Below are 20,796 nucleotides of genomic sequence, written 5' to 3' on the forward strand. Positions count from 1 at the left end.
ATTCTTATATCAGAAGTGACCTTGAAAAAAAAAATGCAGAATTTTGGTACATAAAAACCAACCATTTAATAATTGACTTGGGACATGTTTATATTCAATTTTATGCATTTGCAAATTCTTTTTTTATTACACAGTAACTTTAAAGAAAAACAGAGCTAGGCACAGTGGCACACACCTTAGTCCCAGCTACTCAGGAGGCTGAGGCAGGAGGGTTGCTTGAGCCTAGGAGTTTGAATCCAGCCTGGGCAACATAGTGAGACCCCCGTCTCTAAAACATAAAAATTTAAAATTTTTTTAAAAATAGAAAAACAGGATTCCCTATTAATAGTAATCATTATGGTCTAGACAAATTATAACCGCCATGTACATTAAAATCCAAGGGTCTCTTCTCAAACTTACCAGGCACTGATGAATCCCCAAGGAATGGTTGATGGAGTCTTGCAGCTGTGTTGCTTTTAAGGACAACTTTTCCTTTTGTTGTAACAACTCAATTTCAATTGCTAACTAGAGGAAGGACAGCCATACTAGAAGCTTTTAAGTTCTATCTTTGAGGCCCTCCTAATAGATCACAGCTGAAATTCCCCATAAAGCCATTCTAAAAAAAAGCACAAGCATAATAACACTTTCTTCCCCAGAAAAGGAAGTTGGTTTATTTTCAAGACTATATCACACCTCTAGTACCTTCTTTCCCTCCTTCATCCCCATTAAAACATACCAGCTTTTTGTCTCCTTCTCTCTGAACCTTGCTCTGACAAACATTTACTGTGCATTACTATCTCAACTAACTACTTTACCCTACAGGAGTGAACATTTCCACATTGTAACAGGAGTTTCAGGAGGAAAGAATGTCTTACTCTGAAGAACTGACTTTAGTAATGACAGAGCAGAGATCTGTGGCCGCAGTGAGAGATACTTTGGGGCCAAGAGACCTTTAAGCACATCCAGCACATAGGAAATGTCTTCTCCATCTCTACAACAGCAGTGTTCTCTGGGAAGTAAAGAAACTCAGCTCTCATTTGGTTGTTCATTTTTTTCTCCAATGACTTTAAATAAGAGAACCTAATAAGTTTTTCTTTAATAGTAAACAACAACGACCTCTGAAAATTTATAGATGACAGCTGTCCCTAATGGAAGGTTAGAATTGAACTCTCTGATTAGGTAAGGGTCCTTTGAATTAAAAGACATAATTATAGAGGGAAAAAAAAGGTGTTCCCAGATAATGAAACAGTAATATAGGAGAAACCCAGCAGACAGAAATCAATCTATACCTAAAAAGTACAGTCTTCTAGTCTTCTAGAAGGAAGTGGAAATATACTCTGTTCAACAGTAAGCTGTTTTGGATGTGGCCTATGTTCATGGACTCTCTCTATACTCTGCAGTAACTAGTTACATCATGCCTAGAGCATGATAAGGTTGCAACATACATTGAATGAATGAATGAATGAACTGCCAAGAGTAGCAAAAAAATGTCCAAAAGTTGGGTCGCAATGGTACCAGCCTCTGAAATGAGGTCATCTGATCATAATATGGGAAATTAAATGAGGCTTCATTTGATTACGTACAGAGTAACTATCTTCCACTTGCTCCAAATTATCCATGGTGACAACACATACAAATAAGGGTTCTGGGTTCAAATGTTGGTTCTGCCACTTAGTAACTGAATCGCTTTGGGCAAATTACCTCACCTGTCATTGTCTTGGTCCTTTATCCATAAAATTTTTACTGTTACTACATAAGTAGGTAAACTAATACCTGCAAAGCACTTAGGCCAGTGCCTGGTATAGAAAGCACTCAAATAATTTAGTCATTTTTATTTTGGCTTATTTCCCAACTTCTCTACTCATCTATGTGTGGAACTCCATCATTCTCCTGCCTCCAAACTATTTGTTACGTACAGAGTCCTCAAAAGAATGGGGACTGAGATGAGGGAGACTATGCCCAGGAGACAAGTGGCCATGTGTCCTTTTCAGCAGTCAGGGGCCCTCTTCGTCTGTGCTCATTTTTCCTTCATTCATCAGGAACAAGACCCATGAATGTCCTGACTTGACATGTGATGTTCTTTCCACCACAATCCATGCTGCCTCCCTGAGTGGAGAAACCACTCCCCTCTTCAAAGAGGGCCTTTTGTTTGATCAAGGCTGTTTTCACTGTGTCATGGTCTCAGACAGCTTTCTTTTGTGTTCTGTTTAAATACAGAATGACAGTCCACTAACATGAAGTCTAAAAACTTTGGCTTATCTTTTTGTAAAAGCTACTGTATCAAATCTGTCCTAAAAATAGCAGAATGACCCATTCTGTATGTACAGGGGAATTCTCACAGGGTAACCAAGTATCTGGGATGGAAGTTAAAAAGAAGGATGCAGATTCAACTACTCTCAAATGCATTGGGAATCAACAGCAGGGTGGGCATGGGAGGCACTGGGGTGGAGAAAAGGGGGGAGTCAAATAGAGAGAAACAGCGTTGCTAAGCCACTTGCTTTGATAGAGACAGCAATTTTCCTTTTTCTCCATCAGGACCCTGACTGGGCCTCCAGGAATTAAGGGCTGGTAGTACCAGGGAACGGTGATGAGCTGAGGATGCCTCTTCTTAGCACCCATGGTGGCATCTGTCCATTCATTTATTCAATGTATATTCATTTATTTAGCCCTTTTCTGGACACTAGGGAAAGCAATGGATAAAAGAAATGAAAATCCCTGCCCTTGTGCCATTTACATCTTAGGGAAGGGAAGATAATAAGTAAGGAAATAAACGAACAACTGACTAAGTTACAAACCTTATGTCAGATGGTGGGAAGTGCAATGGAGAAAGTAAATCAGGAAAGAGGAGATCGGGAAAGAATCAGAGAAGGCCACACTGAGAGGGTGACCTATGAGCAAAGACCTGTAAGAGGAAAGGAAGTAAGTCATGCACCATCTGAGGCAAGAGCATTCAGGAAAAGCGGGAGCAAGTGCAAAGGCCCAAAAGTGCTCATCATGTCAGGGAAAACAAGGATATCACTGTGCCTGGTGCACTGTGTATGGGGAGAGGAGAAGGAAATGAGGTCAGGGAGGTGATGTGAAGGCCAAATGGTTAGGGTCTTGTAGATCATAGTAAGGACTTGGACTTTGACTCTTCATGAGATGGGAAGCAGTGGTACACCCACAGATGTGCCATGAAGCTTCCCCTTATAGGAAGCACCAGCTATAAGGAAGGACTTTCTTCCTGCAATCAGCTCCTTTGGGGTCTGCCTCAGCTACAGAAAGCCACCTGTCCAAGGTCGTGTCCTTCCAGGACAGGCCACATCCAGTGATTAAGCAAGGCCATTTCAGCCTGATATAGGACACTCTCACAGGCAACTCTTGCTCCAGAGCTTCCTCTGGGTTGACCATGGGCTGCCAGAGTTCAACTTCTTCTTCTGCCTATCCTGCTTCCTCCCTTTCCCTTTACAGGCATTGATCTTAATAAATATTATATACTCCAAGCTCCATCCTCACTGTCTGTTTTTGGGCAACCCAACTTCTGTATGACAGAAATCATGTGAGCTTCTGAGCAGAGGCTGCTGTGATCTGACTGATGCTCTAAAAAAGTTGCTACAGCAAGGAAATCAGTATGGAAGCTATTGCAATCATCGAGGCAAGAGAGAGCAGTCGGTTGAATCAGGGTGGCAGAAGCAAAGATGGTGAAAAGTAGTTGGATTCTAGATGTATTTTGAAGATCAAAACAATGGGATTTTCTAAGGAATTCTATATGGGGTAGAAAAGCAAAAGAAAAGTCAAAGTAGGATACAGTTTGAGGCCTGAGCAAGGATGAGGAAGCCATTTGCCGAGATGAGAAATTCCACATGGAAAGCAGGTTTGGACATTAGTGGAGATCAGGAGTTCAATTTTGGACATGTTAAGTCAGAGATGACTATTGGCCAGCCAGGTGGACATGTCAAATGAGCAGTTGGATATATGAGTCTAGACTATAGCGTAGTGGTCTGGATTAGATTCATAAATTTGAAAGCTGTCAGCATGCACATGGTAAAGAAGTATATATGGAGTCCTCAAAAGTATGGGGACTGAGGCCGGGCACAGTGGTTCATGCCTGTAATCCCAGCACTTTGAGAGGCCGAGGGAGGAGGATGACTTGAGGTCAGGAGTTTGAGACCAGCCTGACCAGCATGGCAAAACCCCGCCTCTACAAAAATACAAAAATTAGCCGGGCATGGTGGTGTGCGCCTGTAATCCCAGCTTACTTGGGAGGCTGAGGCAGGAGAATTGCTTGAACCTGGGAGGCAGAGGTTGCAGTGAGCCAAGATCACACCTCTGCACTCCAGCCTGGGTGACAGAGCGAGACTCCATAGCAAAAAAAAAAAAAAAAAGGTGGGGACTGAGATGACAGAGACTATCCCCAGAAGACAAGTGGCCCTGGGTCCTTTTCAGCAGCCTGGGGCCCTCTTTGGTTGTGCCTATTTTTCCTTCTTTCTTCAGGAACAAGATCCATGAATGTCCTGACTTGACACTTGATGTTCTTTCCACCACAGTCCATCCTGCCTCCCTGAGTTGGGAAACCACTCCCTGCTTCAAAGAAGGCCATGAGACAGGATGAGGCCACCAAGGAGGCAGTGTAGCTAGAGATGAAAACAGGTCAGGGATATAGATAGGAACAAGCATGAGATACCAACGGAAGGCTAGCAAGGAAGAAAAGAAACCAGGAGAATGCAGTTTCTTGAAAATCTAATTAAGTGCTTCAAGGAGGAAGTCAGGATACACTGTGTGTGATGCTGCTAACCAGTTAAATAAGACCAGAGCTGAAAATAGACCACTGGATTTAACAACATGGAAGTCATGAGTGACTTTGACCAAAAAAATATCTATCAAGGATGAGGGCTAAAGCAAAATGGCATGGATTTGAGGAAAAATTGAAAGGTAATTACAGTGGATATAGGCACATCTGTACAAGAATTTTACTGTAAACTGGAATCAAAAAAATACAGTGATAGAAGGTAATGTGGAACGAGGATTTCATAAAAGAAAGAGGGGACAATTGCAGAGAGGTGAGAAGGAATGAGATCTAGAACATGAATGAAATGGCTGGACTTAAGAGCATGGAAAATTCTTCCAGAGTAATAGGAGGAAAGACAGAAGATAGAAGCTGAAGTTCAAATGATGATGGCTGAGTTATAGAAGTTTATGGAATTCTCTTCTGGTTGCTTCCATTTTCACAGTTTTAAAAAGCTCACTCTACATCTGAGCAGGTGATGTCAGAGGTTTGAGGAAAGGGGAGAAGATATAAGGAAGCAAGAGAGGCAATGGACAGGCTAGGAAACAAGTCCTAAGCTTGACATTGGCTTCATGAATGTCAAGCAAGGCTAGTCAGTATAGTTGTGTTTTTCTCTTGCCATGTTTAGCTACAGAGATGCAGATGTGGAGAACTGCATTTAGCCAGGATCAGGGTCTTGCCAAGCACAACAGAGCCAGATAAAGGGGCCAAGCTGCTGAGGGCATATGTATGCAGGGAAGTGAAATTAATGATAGCCATAAAATATAAGCTGACGAAGTAAATAGGTGAGGGATTTGAGGGACGGTGAAGAGGCGGTAGGATCAACAAACTGTAAGTCCCAATGAGGTCAACAAAGAGTTGAGGCTAGGATACAAAGGAAATGAGCTATGAAGTTTGTCAATACTCCCATTCCAAGCACAGAACAGACGGCTTCTCTAGAAGCCAGTGGGCTATGTCAGGGGTGTTCTGAGATGAATTCCTGACATAGGTGAGGAAAGATTAGAAGACCTGCAACAGTTATTTGCCTCAATGAATCTAACGTTCTTAGGAGGGTCTGGGGGGAACTTCAAAGGTGACCAAGGTAAGAGCAAAACATACAATTAAGACACAGACAGTGGCACTTTTAGGGAGAGGTTCAGGACCTGCCCCACTCCAAAAAGGAGGTGGCCACGAATGAGGGCAGTACTTCATGTCATCCTCAGACTTAAAAGAGTCCTGTCCTTCTTGCTGTAGCTAGCTTGTAACATTTCCATCCAAAAGAAAGAGATTTAACAGAGTATATTTAACTACCACTGAAGAAATTTGCAGTGGCAAGTCAGTTCATCTCTAAGTCTGTTTACAAAACTGAAAAATGAGAGGGTACCTAGATCAGACGTTCCCAAAATTGGTCCAGCCCTCAGAATCACCTCAAAACTTTTAAAAATACAGATTTTCCACATTTTCTTTATCTAGTCTATCATTGATGGGCATTTGGGTTGGTTGTGGCACATATACACCATGGAATAATATGCACCCATAAAAAAGAATGAGTTCATGTCCTTTGCAGGGACATGAATGACGCGGGAAGCCATCATTCTCAGCAAAGTAACATAGGAACAGAAAACCAAACACCACATATTCTCACTCATAAGTGGGAGTACATCGTCACAGGGAGGGGAACATCACACACAGAGGGGAACATCACACACAGAGGGGAACATCACACACCGGGGCCTGTCAGGGGTCGGGGGCCAAGGGAAGGGAGAGCATTAGGACAAATACCTAATGCATGTGGGCCTTAAAACCTAGATGAAAGGTTGATAGGTACAGCAAACCACCATGGCACATGTATACCTATGTAACAAACCTGCACGTTCTGCATATGTATCCCAGAACTGAAAGTAAAATAAAATCAAATTTTAAAAAAAACACAGATTTTCATACTCCTGCTTTAGTAAGGGTGAGTTTTGATTTAAGAATCTATATACTTTTTTAAGTTCCTCGGGTGATTTTGATGATATGCCAAGTTTGGGGAGCTAGCTGACTTTATCTAGGGTCCTTAGAAATTATAACAATCTGTAAGTTATTGTGATGAAATAATACTTGTGAGAACATAACTAAAACCTTCTCAAAGTTGGATTCACCCTAGATAGGATCAAGGAAACACGTAGCCCCATTTGCCCTGGCAGCCATATCAGAATCATATGGGAAGCCAGACTGCACACAAAGGTGAAACTTAGAGGGGAGTAGGGTAAAGGAAAACACAAAGAAAGAGAACTGGAGCCCTGACTGCACCTCCCCTGAACCCCACTCTGCCTCAGTATTTTTTACTCACGTAAGCCAAGAAATACCCTTTATTGTGTAGGCCATTTTGAGTTGGGTTCTCTGTTTCTCGCAACAAAAAGTATCCTCTACACCCTTCCCCACATCAAAATTAAACCAGTGTGGAAGTATATGCTAGCATGTATCACCCCCCCACTTCTAGTGAGATTAAAATGTGGGTAGGATTGCCATATTTCCGATAAAATACTTTCATTCTTAAATTCAACTTTAAGAATTTCCTGATAAAATAAATGATTTCAGCCGGGCATGGTGGCTAGCGCCTATAATCCCAGCACTTTGGGAAGCTGAGGCGGGAGGATCACTTGAGCTCAGGGGTTTGAGGCCAGCCTGAACAACATGGAGAAACCCCATCTCTACAAAAAATATAAAAATTAACTGTGAGTGGTGGTATGTGTCTGTAGTCCCAGCTTCTTGGGGGTCTAAGCCAAGAGGATCACTTCAGCCTGGGAAGTTGAGGCTGCAGGGAGCCATGTTCACATCACTGCACTCCAGCCTGAGTGATAAAGTGAGACCCTGTCCAGCCTGGGTGATAAAGTGAGACCTTGTCTCAAAAAATAAAAATAAATTATCTAGATTTTTTCAACCTTTACTCAGGAAATTTTCTCCTTGTTAATGACATAAAAATCAAAGAACTGGGCTGAAAGTGACCTGCAAATCACTGACACTATAAGACAGAATATTTTTGTAGAGGAATCCAAGAATGTCCAGCATAACAGAAGTGTAGCCACTTTCCTTTTCGTCTTTTTCAGGTTTCCTCAACACCTTCAAAAGTACTTAGGCTCTTACTTAATGTGAATCAGTAGATCAGTGAGGAAAGACTTATTTTCAAAGTTACTAGGAATCTCCACATGTTATTGGCTGATAGTACATAAATTTAAAGGAGACCTTGGATATTGCTTACAAACTTGGATCTCAAGATCTGGACAATAAATGCGCCATTGTATCCATGGTAACAGTGGCTCAACTATTCAATGCACAGAATGGTAATTACATTTCCTCCTTTCATTCATTTCTCACTGTCTCCAGTAACCTTGAGGTCAGGCATGACCTGAGGGCTAATGACCAAAAGTGAAACCTCAAATTGTCTAATCTGTCATTATCTAGGAAAGACTTACATTTCTTTGCACTGAATTTCAGTGCTATCCTAAATCAGAAGTGCCCTAATATAAAAGTTAACCATCTTATTTTAGAATGATAATGTCTCCATTTTCTCAGCAAATGTGATTAGAGATAAGACTTAAATCAGAGACCAACAAAGTAACCATCGGCAAAGAGTACATATATCTGGCACTTCTGAAATAATCCAATAAGGTGTGATGGATACATGTTCTACCATTTATGAAAGAAGTCCACAGGTGAAGTGCTAAGGACACTCAGATATGCACCAAGATGTATTCTGTCTCCACAGAAGCATCTTAACCTGTCTCCAAACTCTTTAAGCTTCTTTCTCTCTACCCCATCCTTATAGCCAAGGACTAGTGCTTGGAAAACGGACAAAGTCTTAGGAACATAAACATTGGTGTGAAGTAAATTGGAAAAGGAGTAGGAGCCTAAGATTCACAGAAAAATGAAATACTGCACTGGACTCAAGGGATCCTGTAGTCTGATCTCTCAGCTCATTTTCCGGAACTTTCCTGTCTATCACAGAGCTCTGCTCCAAATAAGAAAACCTTAGGATCCAAATAAACCTTCTAAAAGTCCTTCTTTCTCCTGTTCTCCTTCTAAACTTAAAGTTGCAACATGGTCACATGGGCACAGATCACCATGTCTTTTTTCTTCATGTTTCCAAAACTTTTTTCCTTTCAATTCTGTAAGTTACCCCAGGGCTGCCAGCTCTTGAGAAATTTCTGTAGCTTTCTCAAGTGTGTCTTCACATATAAAATGAAAATAACATCGTCAGTCAATTTTATCTGATAAGGTATACTGGACACCTGTTATTTTTGCATCCCAGCATCTGTTCACCATTCTCCCAATAATTACCCCCGTTTCTCTCTGGACTCCACCCCTTCGTACATGATCTCAGAGACTGAGTACATAGCCCAGGCCTAAGCCATGGGAGCACATCATGACCTGGGATTCAGTGGCTGGTTCTCCAATGAGCTTGTGACCTAAGCAGAGCCCCTGAGATGCAACTGAAACTTTTGCTGGGAATAGTTAAGATAAAACCTCTTATTCTTTCCCAGTGGACGTGATCTGATAGGAGGTGGCTCCAGAGCCACTGACAGCTGCTTTACATCAAAGGAGAACATGTTTAAGAATGGAGTCATGTCAGAGCCAGGAGATGGAAAGAAAAACAAGATTGGCGTGACATCGTTTGAGCCTCCATTTTATATCAGGTTGAACCAAATGAAATTGCCAATATTTGACTATTTCTGCGTAGGAAAAAAATCAATCTCACATGGATCAACCTAATTATCTGTATCTTTTCAACTATGTATTTATTTTCTTTGAGACAGGGTCTTGCTCTATCGCTGAGGCTGGAGTGCAGTAGCGCAATCACAGCTCACTGCAGCCTCGACCTCCTGGGCTCAAGCGATCATCTCACCTCAGCCTCCCAAGTAGCTGGGACCACGAGGACACACCACCACGCCTGACTAATTTTTTGTATTTTTTTTAGAGATGGAGTCTCACTATGTTGCCCAGGCTGGTCTTGAACTCCTGGGCTCAAGCAATCCGCTCACCTCCCAAAGTGCTGAGATTTATAGGCATGAGCCACCACACCCAGCCTCAACTATGTATTTCAATAACTTTCCTTTTTTGCCCCAGGCACTTTAACTTGGTTTTGTGACATTCACAACATAACAGTACTGAATAACATGTGAAGTTGTGGTAGCCACTACAAGGATGTAACAACATGCACAGGTGCATCATTCACAGACCCACTGTAAAGAAGACACCAAAACACTGCAATATCTTCCTCCCCTCAAGTTTGGAAAAAGCAAAATTCTCATAGACGGTAATAATGATGAATGGAAATCTGTATGAGACTTCACAGTTTATTAAACATTTCACATTCATTGCCTCTGCATAACCACCCCGTGAGGTAGGTATATGCCCATTTTACAGATAAGAAAACTGCCCCAGAGCACCCAGCATGTGTGGTACTGGATTTCCCAGATAATAAATGGCAGAGTTAGGAATCAAACCAAGATTCTCTACTTCAAAATCACAAGCCCTTCCCACTTCATCTCAAAACGCTGTTAACTGTCAAGAAATTACTTAGGAAACATTTGCATTAGGAACATATGAAGAACCACAGAAATGCTCTTGACATTTCAAAACAACTACTATCTGATCATTATCAAGAAGCATCCCAAAACTCTGATGCTGAAACATCTCCAATCTTTCTAATGCTGGTGAGATCCTGGGCAGGGTTATTAGGAATGAGTCAATGACTATTTCAGAATCTTAAATACAAAACTGCAGTCCATTTTAATTGTGAGTTATGTAGACACCTCTTTTCAGTTCTCATCTTCCTTGACCTTTCTGTAGTATTGATACTATTGACTCATCAGCACACTGTTGATATTTAATAAATATTCATGGAAAAAATAAAATAAACATTCACAGAATACACAATAGTGGTAAAATTTTTGTAATTACTCAAGACTATAGAGTTAATAGGATATGATAGCACCATTTGATTTATACCAAAGGTTCCAGCAAGCTTATTTTTTCCATGCTAGAATAGGGCTTCACAATTAGTACTTTTTTAGTTGCTCTAGTTTTGTGCAGTCAACCTTGAGAACCCCTTTCCTATCCATTCAACAGTCTTTCATAAGCACCTTCTACTTTCTTTTCTTTTTTATTTTTATTTTATTTATTTATTTATTTATTTTGAAGTGGATTCTTGCTCTGTCACCCAGGCTGGAGTGCAGTGGCACAATCTCAGCTCACTGCAACCTCTGCCTCCCATGTTCAAGCAGTTCTCCTGCCTCAGCCTCCCAAGTAGCTGGGATTACAGGCGTGCGTCACCACGCCCAGCTAATTTTTGTATTTTAAATAGAAACGGGGTTTCACCATGTTGGCCAGGCTGGTCTCGATCTCCTGACCTCATGATCCTCCTGCCTCAGCATCCCAAAGTGCTGGGATTACAGGCATGAGCCACCTCGCCCAGCCCAGCACCTTCTACTTTCTACTTACCTTGTTCTAGCTACTAGGACTTAACAGAAACTCCAAAGCCACTATGACAATGCACTTGCTTCTGATTACACAGGAAATGCATCTAGGTTCCTGGTATCATTATTTTAAAATGATAATTTAAAATTTTAATTTAAAAATTTTTAAAACCTGTCAGTGTTCTTACAGTGCCTGACTAGAGAACATGAACAATAATTATAACCTAGTAATTACCTTTAGTAAGACTGAAAACCTAGTCTTACAGCAGCCTGCACTACAAAACCCAAAGATCTTCAGGAATGTGCTTTGATGGCTCAAGAATTTGAAAAATGGATCTGGAGGTATGGTCTCTGGGAGTAGGGGCACTGACATGGCATCAATTCTAGACCAGGCTGAAAGCACATGGTACCTGGTTGTAGTAACCTATCACAGGATTCCTCTTTGGCCTGGGACAGGTAACCCATCCAATTGTTTTTTAAGATTCATCTGCTCATCAGACTGTGCCTTATCTGGCAAGTCAGGATTCCAAAAGGAATCTAGAAATCTCAACCAACCAAACAGGCTGGGGACATTCAGAAGGCATGAATCTAAAAAATGGTCCACTGCAAATTTATATCTTAGCTCTATCACAGGCTAGATATCTTTAGGCAAGAAACCTATTAACTGCCTTCCCTTTCATCCTCTCAGCCCCTTTCTTCTCCCTCCTGGGCTAATTGCTTATCTGTAAGAAAAAAAAAAAATGCAAGCAGACCAGTTGATATCTAAGGTTCCCTCTAGCTGTAAAAAGTCTGAGTTTCTATTAAAATGAAACAGGTGCATGACTGAAGGGAGTTCAGGCAGAAGTCTTTTGAAGACTGATAAAGAGAAACTTTTTCAAGTAGAGAAAGAGAAGCCAACAACTGTGAAATTAAAGCAGCAGGGAGGTTCCAGAGTTGTGATGGAATAAAAATAATACAAGTTTACTATTGCCCCCACAATCCTTTTAAACATATAAACTTCATGTGAAGATATAATTGTCATAAAAGCTGATACTAACTCTTAAAAACATTATCGCATTTTTATTGGATTCAAGAATATAATGTTGGACCAGGTAAGGTGGCTCCTGCCTATAATCTCAGCACCTTGGGAAGCAGAGGTAGGAGGATCATTTGAGGCCAAGAGTTCGAGACCAGCCTGGGCAACACAGTGAGACCCCATTTCTATTTTTGAAAAATAAGTTTTTTAAATTAGTAAACGGAATACAACTTTGTTTAAGGCCAATACTATTTTCTTAAAAAAAAAAAGAAAAAAAAAAAACGTCGAATCACATGCTAGGGTCTGAGAAGTCTTCAGAGAACTGTTAGTGAAAAATGCTTAAAGAAGACTTTCCTTTGTATATTTGAAAATTGGAAATATGAATAGGAAGCAAAACAATATGTTACTTTAAGTGTTGATAACTATAATAAAAATATTATATTTTTAGATTATTTTCTAGTTTATTTTCGCTGTCTATATGCTTTACACCATGCTAAGCACTTGGCATATTTTATCTCTTTATGCTCACAAGATGTCATCGGGTAAATTCTCTTATTATCTTGTCAATTTTGCAGATGAGCCATCTGAGCTATGCAAAGTTGGTTGGCTTTCCCAAGGTCACACAGCTAGAAAGTGGTAAGGCCATTGTTGGAACCCAACAGCTTGACTCAAGTTCAGGCTCTCCAAAATGTTTTTTCTTGAAAAGCATTACACAAAAGATAAGGAGAATGATAATAATTTTTTACTACAGATGTGGTATGATTTTTTTCAAAGACTAAACATAGAATACTCAGAGCTCTTTTTTTCCCCCTCCAATTTTTAGTGATGCGAAGTTTGCAGTGGTAGCCTACCTAAAATGTAGTGCTTAAATAAAGGCTATTACAATCTCATTAGATTTTACTTCATATACTAAGTCAGGATCATTACAACAGGATTCTAGAAATCTCAACGTATCAGGCTGAGGACATTCAGAGGAAATGCATCTTAAAATGATCAAGTAGGAGGACTGGGAATGAGGAGACTTGGATTCAGGTCTTAGAAACCTAAGGAGAGATTCTGGAAAAAGTTCCACAGTTATGAAGCAGCAGGTGGTAAGGAGTTGCATATTGCCCCTCAGCTTCTTTAGGAACCTCACACATGGACAGTAACTTAGGGAGCATGACATTTTTTGTACAAAAGAAAAAAGAGAAATTGGGCCAGGCACAGTGGCTCACGCCTGTAATCCTAGCACTTTGGGAGGCCGAGGCGGGCAGATCACTTGAGATCAGGAGTTCAAGACTGGCCTGGCCAACAAAGCAAAACCCTGTCTCTACTAAAAATACAAAATAGTAGCTGGGCATGGTGCCCCGGGCTTGTAGTCCCATCTACTTGGGAGGCTGAGATGTGAGGATCGCTTGAACCCAGGCGGCAGAGGTTGCAGTGAGCCGAGATTGTACCACTGCACTCCAGCCTGTGTGACAGAGCGAGACTCTGTCTGTCTCAAAAAAAAAAGAGATAGAGAGAGAGAACCAAACACTGTATACTGCAGCAATTATAGACTCTGAATTCAGAATCCCTTGAGTTTGCCATTTTCTAGCCGTATGAACTGAGACAAATTACTGAATTGTTCTGTGCCTCCACTTTCTCATCTGTAAAACAGTGATAATAAAAATACTTACTTCTAAAGGATATTATGAAGATTAATTGAGTCAATAAGTATAAAGTGCTTAGAACAAAGCCTGCCACATATATGTGTATGCTGGGTTACTATTACTATACACATTATTATTATATATTATTATCATAGAATGGAAGATGGATGGGTGCAAAAAACTATCAAGAAGAGTAGGTATTGGTTATTTAGTGACTAAACCATCAACCCAGGAAAAAGAATATCTGTTTTGGTTGTACAAGGACATAGATGAATCAAGATAAGATTTCCTTTTGCCAGGCACTGACAGGAACATATAGTAAATCCTATAGCCATATTTAGGACATGAGATATAGCCGTAAGTATTGTGCAAACTCTGCACAATAATAATAAGCCCTCTTTCTGCGTTACCAACACTGAGAAAGGGTGTTCAAAGGAAGATTATTAATGATCTCTCCCTGCCTCTCCTGCCTTTCCGAAGACTTTTGCAAGACCCATGGGGTTTGTTAGGGTTTCCAAACTTCTTCCCAGGAAGTCTGAAATGGGTGCTGCTAGGAGTTGCTGTATAATTACTTACTTGATTCCCTCTAAGGAGCTTACGCTAAGAATTGAGGAAAGAAAGCAGATTAACCATTTGAATACATGCCACGGCCCATCCACAAGCCCTCCCCTCACTCCTCCGTAAATGGGGGCTTCCAAATTCCCCACCCGTCAACCCCAATATGTGATCCAGGAAAATCAATTTATTGCTTTGGCTAATCCTACAACAATAGGGGTTTCATTTTCATTGTAGGGCAATTAAGTTGTCCGACGGGAGGGAAGGAGCAGGAGGGGAAAGGGGGGACTCTCCCATCCCCACAGACAGATTAGTCCCCGCGGTGGCAGCAGCGTCCCCTCTGTCTGTCTGGTGGTCGGTCACACGCAGCTCCCGGCTGCTACCTAGCAACGCAAAGCCAGGGGGAGAGCTCGCCGGTTCCAGCCTCCTCCTCGCCCTTCCCATTCATCCTCGGCCGGGTCTCGGTCTCTCTCTCTCTCTCTCTCTCTCTCTCTCCCCCTCTGTCTCTCTCCTCTCTGTCTTCTCTCTTCTCTCTCTCTCTTCCCCCGCCCCAGTCGTTCTCTCTCCCCTCCTTCTTTCCTTATTCCTCTCTATTTGCTTGTCTTACCCTCTCTCCTCTTCCCTTCTTACTATTTTTATTCTCTTCGCTTCTTTCTCCCTCTCTTTCCCTCTTTTCTGTTTCTGTTAAAACATAAACTATCGGACAACTTGAGAGAAGTTTAAAGCACTTCATACTAGAAACTTTCTGCATTCGATCCCCAAAACTCTGGCCATGCAGACGGGCCCCATTCATCAACACAAAAGCCCCCAGCTCCCAGCTGGAAAGGAAAACTTCAAGAAAAGACTCCAGTCCCTCAGCCGCTCTCTCGGCCAATCCCACCTCCCAGCCTTATCTTGGCTCGTAAATGATCTGTATGGTGAGAGCGGTCTCTGGGGGTCACCGCGGGACCAAGTTTCGCCGGTGGTGGGAGGGGTGCTCTGGCCCGCGGCCCTGGGCGCGCGAAGGGATCCCGGGAGGGGCGCTGCAGGTGGAAAGCTGCGCTCGGAGCAGAGCCCGGGACCGCGCCGCCCAGCAGAGAACTCCGCTCGGGAGGGCAGGCTGCAAACGGCAAAGAACCTCGTTCTCCCGCAAAGTGCTTTCCAGGAGGATCGGACAAACGCCCGTGGGAACAAAGACAGAGTCTCCGTGGGGTGCGCTGTCACCGAAACTGGCGGGGCTGCTTTCTCAAGTTTGCTGCCGCTCAGTTCCTGGCGAGCGAAGAGAGGCGCTCCCGCTCCGGGTTCGCGAAGCAACCTGAGCGCCCCACCGGGAGCAGCTCCCGCGCCGCCGCCCGGCCCTAGCCCCTGCCCCGCCGCTCTCCCCTCCGGCCTCCCGCGGATCCGATCCTGCCACAGCCGGGGAAGTGGGCGCTCCTCAAGAGGCTCTGGCCGGGCGCTTACCTTGGCCACTGGCCGGCGCTAGGCAGGCGACGAGAGCCAGGAGCAGCGTGCACGCCACTGCTGCCGGCCCGCGATCCATCTCCGCGACGGTCCCCGGCCTCGCCGTTCCTTCCCCGGGAGGTGGGCGCGCGTAGCACACCGCACCTGCAGCGCCTCTGCTAGCGAACGCTCCTTTGGGTCTGCACCTCCGCCAGCTCCTAGTGGCCAAAAGCCTGCCCCCGCGCCCGAGGCATCCCGTTTTCTACCCGCGCCAGTCCCCACCCTCCAGACAGTGCATAAAGCCCTTTAGACCCGACAGCCCCGGAACAAGCATGCGGGAATCCAGCGGGCAGGCCCCCTGCCGCCCGGCCCGCCCCCTGCACTTTGCAGCGCGGGGAGGAGTGGGCACTCGAACACACGCGCGCTCACACATGGACACTCACACAGGCGTGTGCACACACACACACGCACTCATACAGGCGTAAGCACTCCTAAATGTCACACCAACTGACACAGATTCACTCATACACGCCAGTCACACACGCGCGCACATTCCACAGTCACACTTCAACGCCGACATACACAGTCCCCTTTACGCGTGCATACACGAGCACACTCCTGTGCTCACACTCTCACAGGCACACTCACACTTGCACACGCGCTGTCCTCGCCTCTCCGCAGGGTTTGCCCCGCACAGAAGCCGGCGAGGTGGCTCACGGGGAAATCTGCACGGACGCAGTTTTACTAAATGAGCAATGGAAAGGAATGGACGAGGAGGAAAGTCAAGAATAGAGAAGAGAAAGAAAAAATAAGAAATGGAAAAGGAAAGCAAAACCAGACAAGTAGAAATGAAGGAAAGAGAAAGAAAGGGAAAGAGGCGGGGGTAGGGAAGGGAAGGAGTAAAGAGCCTGCTGGATGGAGATCTGTGACCTTCATTACTGGCCTGATCTCTCTAGGCTCCTTTGGATATCTTGGTTTCCCCTGACAGGATACAGGCTGCTGAGATGGGGTGCTCTGTGTTTTTACAAATTAGAGAGGGAGGTGGATCTTTGTTGGGGAGGTTGGATCCTTATTTAGCAATTATTCAGCACCACATCTACAGGTGCCATGGCCAGATCCTGCTTCTTACAAGTCTGTTCATTTTGAAGCAAAATCGAAAAAGAGCGAACGTCTTCTCCATGGTTCCGGTACCGTTTTATAAGAGGGAGAAACACGAGAGGTTCAGGGAACCCCGCGCCTCCCTTCTTTGGGGCCGCTTTGGGCAGGCTAGCAAGGGGCCCGGACCCCAAAAGCACAAGTGGCTTTACACCCGCCCTCAGTGCACGTCCTCAGCCTGTACGTGACATCAGAGCCCACGGGGAGGGGGAAAAAAAGGAGGGTTGATGCAAGTTATTTCCCAGTGGTGGGAACCCTATGTGAGGAGGGGCTGTTTGCGGGCCTGAGGCCATCCCATCATCTCCAGCTCCAGCCCCTGAACTAGCGCGGCAGCTAGTCCCAGGCTCCGGATCCTGGTCCAAGAAGTCAGGAGCCCTTTCCCTCCAGCGAGGGGGCCGTGACGCATGGAGGAGACAGCCCTGAACGCACGTGGTCGCTGGACAGGTTCCCGCTGCCTCCCTTCCCCGGGGGAGAGAACCTGCCAATTACTGCCAGCCCCTTTCCCCGGGGCACCGGTCGTCTGGGGCTCTGCTGACCCCAACAGTCCGGATCGCGTAGCTTCCGTGGGCTGCAGTGGTAGGCGCAGCTTTAGGTGTGGGGGCCAGGGGAGGGAAAGGATAGGTGTTACTTTGGAAAGACAAAAAGAGATAAATAGACACAAAAAGAGAAAACTTAGGCTTAAAGAAAAAAAGGTGGAGGGGGCAGCGTTGTGGGAAAGAGTGACAGAGATTCCTGGATTGGGAAATCCAGGGGTCTGTGCTCTGGCCAAAGTCACTGGTTCTCTGTTTGCCTCCCTGCACAGTGTTGGGCTCTGTGCGGCGCGGAGGAGACAGGACTGGGGACAGAAGAGCTGGGGGCTGGGGAGGGAGGGGGCGACCCGACTGGAGAGGGAGGAGGGAGGCGGCGAGGGGGCTTGATGCTGCACTCCAGCCTTCGCGGGTGATTTATGCCGGTTCCGGGCGGCCGAGGCGATGGTACGAGACCGCGCCGGGGTTAAGCCGGTCCGACGCCCGCTGGGGCCGCGCTGCATAGTCAATGAGCGTCCCCGCACCTCTGACTTACAAAGAGCGGCCGCCGGCTGGCGGGAGGGAGGACCGCGAGTGCGGGAGGGGCTGGGCTCCCTCCAGTGCGCCCGTGGGCGGGCAGGCGCGAGCCTGTGTGTGTGTGTGTGTGTGTGTGTGTGTGTGTGTCCTTTCACTGTAGCAGCCAGGGCTCCAAACATTCTTTTCTGTACTGAAGAGTTCCTCAATTGTTGTTGTCTTTGTGCTCCAGTGTTGCCAACTTACTGGAATTCCTGACGTGGTTGCACAGCAGGGCTCAGGCTGACGGTACTAGCCAGCTGCGTTTGTGCATGGGGCCGACCCCGCCGTTAATCCCAGAATAACGCAGAAGAGGGGAAAGGAGGGAGGGAGAAAGGGAGGTAGGGGAGCAGAAAAGGGGTAGGGATGGGGGACCACCTAGCGGAGCACAGCCCATCATTCGCAGCACTCTGTATGTGGACCCACACACTTTTCCACTAGAACAACCCCTTTTCTCAATGCAATCCCCAATTCGTGACGTTTGAAAACAGCCTGCACCATGCACGTGTTTATCTCTGGCATCCATACCTGAGAATGCCTGTTACTAGATTGGGGGGATTAAATCTATGGACCAGTATCTGGGAAAGTCCAGGTTAATTCAGTTGCAATTTAAGCCAGCAGTGTTTCTCTATAATGCAAAAAGATAATTTATTTAGTTTTCACATTTCTCTCTCCATATATGTATATAGGACTTTTCAGAGCAGGCAACCGAAAGAGACAGGGGAAAGTGAAACCAAGAAGCTTCAGCACCACCATTGCCCCAGAAACCAAGCTGAAATTTACATCATTCTTGACTCTTCCTTCTTTTTTCCACCCCCATTCCCAATCAATCATGAAATTCTGTTAACTCAAATTCATCAATCCACTCATCAATCTGAATTATAGGAAGAGCCTTAGAATGAGCTCCTTGCTATCAGTTTTGCCCCCTCCCATCTATTTTCCATTTGGCAACCAGACAATTCAACTCGGTAGTTCTATGAAACTAGTGCTTGCAAACAGAGGTAATTACTCTTTAGAGGGTAATGAAATCAATTTAGCAGGTCAAGGCAAGAATTATATTCAAATGAAATATAACAACATAGAAACTAAAATAACTTTGATGTGGAAAAGATATGTATAACTTTATAACACTACTGTTTCTGTGTGTGTGTGTTTCCTCCTGAGTGCCTCCTGAGTTTCCTCCTGAGAACCAACTGCCCCCTGAACAGCTCCAATCCCATGTCCTAAGACCTCAAACTCAGCAGGATGGAGCCCAAACCAATATACATACACACACACACACAAACACACACACACACTGTGTCACCATGTAAAATATATTTCTCATATGCATCTCAGCCAAAAAAGTTTAAGGTATCTCCCCACAAATTACTTATTCATTAAAAAGAGAAAAAGCGACTTAAAGCAGAAAAATATGGCAGATATTTTAATATGTTTCATTATTATTTAAATATGATAAAATCAACAGACCAAAAGACAACTGCCATTGAAAATATAGTTTGTTATATTCACAGATCCCAAGAGAAGGAGTACACATCTTGCCTCAAGGGACCACACAGGGAGGCAGAGGGCAAGAGGAGAAGTGTGAACAAGCTCCTTTACTATGGTTTCCACCTAAAGGAACAGACAAGGCAGAGTAAGCAGGTTTAGGATTGACTAATTTGTATTTATAAAACAAGCAGGAGGTCAAAGCAAGATGACTAATCAGTCAGGCATATTAACAGATTATCTAGAACAAAGTGTATATGGCATATGCATGCAGGACAGATGTTAAACATGAAGTTTAGGCCCAGCACAGTGGTTTATGCCTGTAATCCCAGCACACTGGGAGGCTGAGGCAGGAGACTCACTTGAGGCTTGAGCCTAGGAGTTGGAGGCTGCAGTGAGCTGTGATCACATCACTGCACTCCAGTGAGAACCTCTCTCTCTCTCTCTCTCTCTCTCTCTCGCCTATATATATTAAGGCATTATATTTATAGGAGCTAGAAATGTGGTAAATACAATAGGCTCTACATTGAACCAAGGAATCAAAGTCAACACAACAATCAAAACTAATATAAGGCAAACTGACATCACGTTCCTCCTGATATGACACACTCTGAAGGATACAGCAGCACTTCTGTGGTATTACTGTGCATGCCCCAAATCTAAGCATGAGAAAACATGAGTCAAACCAATGTTTTCTCATTTTTTAGAATGTCCAAACTGAGGGACATTTAAGTACTAAAGTATAGTATTTGCAGTATATTTTGTATACTTCAAAAATGGCAAGCTCATAAAAGACAAAGAAAGGCTGAGATATGCAGTTTAGAAATATGCAGTGCATGACCCTAGGGTGAATCTTGGACTGGGAAAAAAGTATCTCTAGAGGATGTTATTGGGAAAATCAGATATGCATGCCCCCAGAACTCTCTTTACTTCCCTTGGCCCAGCACTTGTCACATTTGTTGTGTTCCCATGGCCTTCTCAAAACTCTTCTCCCTCTGCAACGAGAATAATCTTTTTTAGTCATTATGCCAGCCATACACTTGCCTGATTACAACTTTTCAATCACTTTTCCATTATTCCATAATAAAATGCAAAATTTTTAGCATAGCCTACAAACCCTTGCATGATTGGGCCTTTGACAATCTCTCAAACTTTACTTGACAGTTCAGCCACACTGGCCTCACTTGGTTCCTCAAACATGTACTACGTGCTTTCGCAGCCTTGAAGGTAAGATTAAGATACGTAGGTCACCCTCCCAAGACTAAACCAG

At 44.2% G+C, this 20,796-nt stretch overlaps 1 protein-coding gene across 1 annotated transcript in view; it reads right to left on the reverse strand.

Annotated features, from left to right (window-relative positions):
- Positions 1 to 16,033, reverse strand: part of LRP2 (LDL receptor related protein 2) — a 225,602-nt gene extending 209,569 nt beyond the window's left edge. Inside the window, exon 1 of the mRNA XM_030802651.1 lies at positions 15,826 to 16,033. Within this exon, the coding sequence (XP_030658511.1) occupies positions 15,826 to 15,904 (79 nt within the window). The 5' untranslated portion in view covers positions 15,905 to 16,033. The remainder of the gene's footprint in view (positions 1 to 15,825) is intronic.
- Between the last annotated feature and the right edge of the window lie 4,763 nt (positions 16,034 to 20,796).

Source organism: Nomascus leucogenys, chromosome 22a, assembly GCF_006542625.1.
Source record: "Nomascus leucogenys isolate Asia chromosome 22a, Asia_NLE_v1, whole genome shotgun sequence".
Taxonomy (NCBI): Eukaryota; Metazoa; Chordata; class Mammalia; order Primates; family Hylobatidae; genus Nomascus; species Nomascus leucogenys.